Source organism: Lipotes vexillifer, unplaced genomic scaffold (genome assembly GCF_000442215.2).
Source record: "Lipotes vexillifer unplaced genomic scaffold, Lipotes_vexillifer_v1.1 scaffold325, whole genome shotgun sequence".
In the NCBI taxonomy this organism is placed as follows: Eukaryota; Metazoa; Chordata; class Mammalia; order Artiodactyla; family Lipotidae; genus Lipotes; species Lipotes vexillifer.
The window spans coordinates 2,738,981-2,746,614 of record NW_006799313.1 but is presented as its reverse complement, the minus strand read 5'-3'; the positions used below and the strand labels follow the sequence as shown (position 1 = coordinate 2,746,614).

The 7,634-nt window shown below is 33.9% G+C and overlaps 1 protein-coding gene across 1 annotated transcript in view; it reads right to left on the bottom strand.

The window, feature by feature from the left end:
• Nucleotides 1–1,363: 1,363 nt before the first annotated feature.
• TBC1D12 (TBC1 domain family member 12) overlaps nt 1,364–7,634 on the bottom strand; it is an 89,253-nt gene continuing 82,982 nt past the window's right edge. The window contains exons 10-13 of the mRNA XM_007471587.1: nt 5,275–5,403; nt 4,902–5,011; nt 2,522–2,780; nt 1,364–1,730 (exon numbers count right to left, since the gene is read on the bottom strand). Of these exons, the coding sequence (XP_007471649.1) occupies nt 1,662–1,730; nt 2,522–2,780; nt 4,902–5,011; nt 5,275–5,403 (567 nt within the window). The 3' untranslated portion in view covers nt 1,364–1,661. The remainder of the gene's footprint in view (nt 1,731–2,521; nt 2,781–4,901; nt 5,012–5,274; nt 5,404–7,634) is intronic.

The following is a 7,634-nucleotide window of genomic DNA, read 5'->3' as shown; positions in this document are numbered from 1 at the left end:
AACTTAGGTCCAACTCTGGAAACAAATACACAAAAGTAAGATTAAGTTTAGGCAGGTAGTATAACCTCAGTGAGATTACTGCTAGGGGTTACATTCCCTCTATCAGGGCCACCAATACCAAGGAAGTAGTTACCAGAGTTAAAATGTCATTCTAAAACCTATTAAGACCCTGGGTACTCCCTCAATATTTTACTACACTACTAGTTTCCACTAAGCAAGCTCCTAGGAGAGGAGTTAACTTCTGAGGGTTCCATTAGTGGTCCCTAGGCTAGAATGACCCATGGGGTAAAAATACATAGGTACCGTCTGGTCCCATACTCCTAAAGAGGCAGGTGCTACACTAACAAGGTTCTCAGGCTTGTTAGTTTGAAGACTATATACCACTAACAGAAATAGTGTGCTTAAGTGTTGTTTTAAACAAAATTGCAACATAAAAGCACACTATAAATCTAATTATTAACCAAATACCATTTTATATAGCTATCACTCATGATATTCAAGTGATTTATTTTAGGTTTAAGAATTAAACATATTATAATAAATTTAATGTCAATTTACCGATAATTAATCATTCCTTTATCCTAATATCATCAAACTTACTCATTAGAAAAAAATTAATTTTACCTTTATTTCCTTTGATTAGACAATTATACACAGTGTTTTACAAGTCATGGACTTGGCTACATATTAAGATTTCCAATTTCAAACTGGAATTAACAGATTTTGTTTCTACAGTGAAAGAATTTTAACTAACAAATTTAAAGTCTTGCCAAGTAGCATTCTAATTAAGAACTCTCAAAATTCATTACTTTTTACTCTTACCAGTGAAAAACCTCATTTATATTTATGGACTTACTCCCCCCAAAAAGCCTTCAGTCCATTAAAGTGCAAAGAAATTTCTTCTACCAGTTAGCTTTCTTAAATTACTAGATGAACAATTTCTTAAGACTAGAAACAGAGAGGCTAAAATGCTCTGAGTGATAGGAATTCCTTGAGGAAATGAAACAATTTCCTTTCAAAAACAAATAGACATGATACTGTGGAAAAACACCTACACAAATGCTAAACAATCTCCTACCAATATTTCTAGTTCCCAGATAACCTAAATTTGCCCCAACCTGTGAGTGAAGATAAACAACTTCAGTGACGTAAATAATTTACAATCAACATTGCTTATTCTTGGTCTATAATATCTTCAAAAGTGTGGAACTGGAGATAATATCTGTACTAAGGTGTTTATTTCAGATAGTATTTTGGAAGTTAAAGTAGTATTTAACAATCCTGTTCTGACCTCCAAAGTGCTAATTGTTATGCTCCTCCTTTATGCTAATTGTTAAAAAAGAAAAGATGTAAAAATTTGAACTATCTCCAAAGCTGTTAAAAAAATTTATTGCATTAAACTGTTCACTCCAAATTACGGAGTATGAACTAGCCATTTAAACTTTTTCTTTGTAAAATGGCTCTCCCTATAAAATACTTTTTTATTAATACTGTCAATAGGTACTCATTTACTTCAGCCATGGAATTCAAAATCAGCGGTTTTCCAAGTCTTGATTCTTAGCTTTCTTCAACATTTTCTTCCATGTTGTTTACATAGGAAACAAAATACTTTTATCAAAAACATTTTTTTAATATTGCAATTAGTCTGTTAATTTTGAAGATTAGCTTTTCAGAGCTGGACTATTATTCTTGTCTCCTTCTTTAATATCCTTCATCACAGATGCAAAGACCTGGAAATTATATAAAGTGAACATTAATCCTCAAAAAAACTACCATGCAGATTAAAGAGATTTTAAAAACTATAGTTTATTAACATGAAAAAGCTTTAGTATACATAACTCTGTCCCCTGAAAGACTGCCATTCTCAAATCCTCTTGTTTGTTTCAACCCAATTTTATGAATATATAGTTAGATTTCAGTTTTCATCACTTGCCAAATATTATAAAATTACTGTTAGGTAACAAAACATCCTCTGGACCAATATTCTTACATTTTCATTTTCATAAGCAATAAAACTTGAGAGCTTATAATGCCTACTGGCTATCATTCATGGAGCAAGTGTTAACACTATTTTTTATGTCATTTAACTTTCGACTGCCAATATATTTGCTTCCCTCCAATATATCTGCTTCCCTAACAAGACTAAGCATCTAAAAAGTCAGGATCATACATTACATTCTTTTTATTGCAAACCCTTAGTACACATCAGGTATTTAAAAACAACTGTTGTCTATCTGAAACACCAAGGTAATTATACAATTGCCCTGGCAAATACGTGACTATTGTAGGCTGTACTTCACTAAACTCATAAAATATTACTGGACTTACATAAAAACAAAGCCATAAGTCTGGAGAGGTGAAAGCAGAGCAATTCTTTTTTTTTTTTTCGAAGTCAAAAATTATTTTTGTAAGTTTTTTAAAAATTTAAGCACTAATATTTGAGAAATACATGACTTTTTTTTTTTTTTACAAGAAATAAACTTTTTATACGTCTATTACAAGTAGGAAAATGTCACTCTACCTGAGTCCATTTTTTGGTACTATTCTGCATCTGAATGGCTGCAATACAGGTGAACAGCTTTTCTGATGTGATATCTTCTGGCAATTTAGTTAGGAACTGTGCTATATGAATAAAGTCCATCTGTAGGAGAATATCTTCATATAATCGGAGGATTCCTAATCCAGTCCTAAATAAAAATTCCTCCCCATCTCTGCAAAATACATCCCAGACTCGACAGGCCAGATCAAGTGGTAGTGATTTGCTATATAGTGTGAAGATCCTAAAATTAGGGGGAAAAAGTCATTGGAATTTTTCATTCATTTATTCACTCACTCATTAAGTATCTCTATATAAAAAGAACAGTGCTTAATTAGGGTGAAAAAGGCAAATAAGATATGGCTCCTTCGCTCAAAGAACGTGAGTAGTTGGAAATGAAGTAATAAATAACAAAAGTATGTGAATTTACAACCTTACATCGAGATACGGCCTAATACAAACTAGAGTGGCAGAATAACCTCATGGTTAAGGGTATGGGCTCTGAAATCAGAATACCTGAGTGTGAATCTTAGATTTGCAACTTATTGGTTGTGTTACCTTGAGTAAGATACTCATCCTTGCTGTGCCTCAGTTTGTTTCCTCATTAGTAAACAACATAAAATTACCTCTCAGAATTGTTTTGAAAATTAAAGGAGTTAATAAATGTAAAGTATTTAGAATAGTGCCAGGCACATAAGAAATGCTCAATAAAAGTTACTTCTTACTACTGTATGAGGAAACCAAGTACCATCTTTTAGTAACCTAAATACAAAACCATAAAGTCTGATTTTCCTCTTTTCTCTTTCCACAAACATCCACTGTTTTGTTTTCCCTTCACCAAACTTTACTTACTACTTCTTTTGGAGCATGTATACCCTCCAATAGGATCACCAAAATGGTTTTTCACATCCTTTCTGATAATGTTTGATCATGTAAGTCTTTATCCAGTGGTACTCTGGGGTAGCACTCTGGTTGAGGAAGTAGGGAGAGTAGGTGCTAGAGAACTTCTCTTGATGTTGCCTTGGCAAAGAAGGTACACATTTTTACACAGACTGTGTTTATCTGAGGTACTGCTGATGAAACGTGCGTGAACAATGAAACTAAAGGCTCTCCCACTAAAAAATGAAAAAAATTCCTTTTAGCACTGCCACTCATTTATTCCTCTTTTTTCTTGCACCACTGATCCTGGGATTCGTATGTTATAAGCTCAACAGAGGCAGTGAAACAAAAATCTGTGTCTACTTCTTAAGTTATAAACACATTTAATTGCATAACAAAAAACATACTCTTGGTAGTACAGAGAATACTAATTCACTGTTCAAAATGAGAAAGCGTACCAGTACTGCCTAGGGAGTTTCTAGTATACAGTACTCAGTATTAATTCCATCCTGCTCCCTTTATCAATTGTGATCCTGCTTTGCCTCATGTTCACAGTCCTTAAGAGGGACAGTTGAGGAGTTTTTTCCCCCCTTCTTTTACAGATTTACAGATTTGATCTTGGTCCCTTGGGTTCCATATTATAAAACCCTCTCCCCATGATCTTGGGTCCTACTCAACGGAATTCTAATGTTCCTAATGGGAATGGAAGAGAATACACTGAAAAATAACTTAGTTTTTTTTTTAAAGCCTAAATTAAATAAACCTCAAACAACTGGAAAGACACTTGATCAATGCCATTATTAATTTATTTTTCCATACTAAAACAATATCATTTATATGAAACCCACTGATGTTTAATGATTAGGATTTAAGGTTTAAATATTTCACATGTACTCCTAACAGTCTATCTTACGATCAACTGCTCCATCTCTTGGGAAAAGTTCACCCCCCTCTCTATAATCGATTTTACTGCTCACCAGAGTCCTAGGCAAAATTTCCAAGTTAAAACAGAAGAGCTAGAATTGTAAAGTTGAAAAAAGACAATAAGGCATCATTACTCGGTCAGAAAGCTGGATAAGGCCTTGGAAAAAAACAAAGCCCTCGATAAAGAAACACTATCATAACTATCATAAGCCCTTGGTGTTAAGAATATTAAAGGAACAGCAAGTAACTCTTTCTGAGAGCTTACTATGTACCAGGCACTGAATGAGATAATCCATGCAAAACACTCTCACTACAACTCAAGATATAGATATTATTATTCCCATTTTATAGTTAGGAAACTGAAACACAAACTGAGGGATTCTGATTTCAACCCACAGTCCATGCTCTTAATCACATGCCTCCCCACAAAAATATGAGAGTTTCTCTACATGTAAGCGAAGAGCTTTTTATATGTATGGTACTGTGCATGAAATTTACTCTAGGCAAAAAGTTACACTTTGTTTCCTTTTAATAATTATATTTTACATATCTTATGACTTACCAGTCTATCAAGTATATGTCTGGTGTAAGACTGTAAGATTTGAAATGAAGAAACAGTTTGGAGAGATTTTCTTCAAAAAATACTTCAAATGTTGCAAAATATCTCAACATCTAAAGATAGAAATTTCAACAAAATTATTTAAGAGTATACTCTAGAAATAGAGAAAATAAATCCTTAATAGTAATAGAAAATCTTGCTTAACATCTCTGAGTCTTTTCATCAAGCATTCATAAAACTATAATAATTCAATGAAAAGCTTATTTTAGATCAGATTATCTTAGTCTTCTAATTACTGTTTTTCACTCTAAAAGGGCATTCAGACTATAGAAACTGACAGTCAAAGAAAAACACAATTCATTCCAAATGTCCATACCATGCTGTGATCCACACGAAAAAAGGCTAACTGGCATGGCTTATTCAGGAGATTTGCAAATGCAATGAAGGCATCTGCCTCTTCCAAGTTGAGAATGAGAACTGCTGCTATGAAGGACATCCCTTGGACCTTCAAAGGGAAAAGAAATTAATCAAAATGTGCTTACAATAATAATTCTATACAGTTTATTTTATTGTATTCCTGAAAAATTACAAAGTGACATTACAAAGTAGAATTAACCAAGTTTTAAAATTTCTTTTTATTTTCCAACAAAGGTAAATAACTAAAAATTATGAAATCTCCCTAAATTTTACTTTTCTTTCTTGCTCATGTGGTTTAAAAAGTATTAGGGAAAATTTTGGGAAAAAGAAAAAAGTATCAGCTTTTACTTGCTACAAAAGTCTATCTCAGTATTCTACCTAGTTTTCATTTTCTCTCACTCTGAAGTATTTCAGAGTATAAACTCACAAAATTTAATGAAAATTAGGTGACTGTCTTCATTGTTATAACACATCTGTCTGAGGTAGAAAGTGAAGAACTAGGAACAAAAGAGATCTATGAGAAGTGCCGCTGAAATTCCAAGAAAGAAGAGGCTGTGGGGGTTAGGATAGTGAGGCTGGATTCCCGGAAGAGCAGCTGGAAAAATGAGGAAAAACCATTCTAAGATGGAAAAGACATGTCAGCAGAGACACATAGGGCCAGCACAGTTGGAACAAACGATTTATAATGGGATTAATGGGAAAAATTAGAAAAAGTAGGATGTAGAAAGGTCTTCAGTAAAAGGCTAAGCTATACAGATGTTTGCTTGTGAGTTATGAGCAGCTATTGCACATTCTTTAGCAGATAAGTAATTGGGAACTGCTGTCGTAAAAATATTCATTCTTTCATTAAAAGAACAGTTTACAGAGCACTTCTGGTAGAGATCTGTATAACAGACTTACACAGAGAGACCAGGAGAACAAATAAAAGAGCAATACCGATTGGTGTCCTTGGTTATTTTAAATATAACTGGAATGTGAACCATTACCAAATTTTTACAAGATATACTGAAGAAATTCCACAGATAAAACTTCTGTGTGATTTACTTATAGATTAAGTATGTATTATTCATTAATGCAGTTAAAAACCTATTTTATCAAACCACATCATGAAATATGTATTCCAATATAGTTTATGCTACTCTTATCACATATTATAAAACAAGTCTGATTTGACTGACTGGCTTGCCAGTGAGGCTTGCCATCACCAATTAGGTTCTAAGGTGGTCATTTTACATAAATCCAATGAGCCAATAAATCTGTGTATTCTGTAGAGTATTAACGAAGAACTTGTTCATATATTTTTCTTTAAATGGATGATGACATATATAAACTCATTATAGTGTTAAAATTCTACTGGCTACACTTTTTAAAAGAAGTATGAGTTTTGTTTTAAAATATCAATATTTAACAAGTGCTAAAAGTTAAATCCTTTACAATTAAACTTATAATGAAAAAATATAAATGAATGTCAACTTAAAAAAGTGAAGGGGTTACATAATGTCTTTACAGTTCTATTACAGAACACATGAGCAAGAGGGATTCTTTATTCAAATTTTACTTCCTTCATAAGGACATATCCTTTAATACTACAACCTGCTCCATACCCAAACCTTCACTTCCCCTCAACCTGTGCCATACTTTTTCCATAGCACTTATCACCTTTTAATATAACATAAGATTTACTTATTTGTTGTTATTTATTGTCTGTCTCCTCCTTCTAAATTGTAAGCATCAAAAAGGGGGCTTCCCTGGTGGCGCGGTGGTTAAGAGTCCGCCTGCCGATGCAGGGGACACGGGTATGTGCCCTGGTCCGGGAAGATCCCACATGCCGTGGAACGGCTGGGCCCGTGAGCCATGGCCGCTGAGCCTGCGCATCCAGAGCCTGTGCTCCGCAACGGGAGAGGCCACAACAGTGAGAGGCCCGTGTACCGCAAAAAAAAAAAAAGGGGAAGAATCTTTCTTTTGTTCACTAAGGTGAACAAAATGCCTAGAACAAAGCCTGGCATATAGCAATAAGCACCCAATAAATATTTGTTAAGTGGATCAATAAACAAATATACAAATGAACATGCAACAAAATAAGGTAAATTGTACCACACAGCCACCCTATTGTGAGATCTCTAAAATTCTTCTATTTTAAGACAAAGGCAAGAAGATGAAGGTTTAATGATTTCTAGTTAAACATGACAAATTGAACATACAGTTTTCTTTGTTCCCTCCCAAATCCAACTAAAATAACAGTAAATAAAAAGATAAGTATTGGGGCTTCCCTGGTGGCGCAGTGGTTGAGAGTCCGCCTGCCGATGCAGGGAACACGGG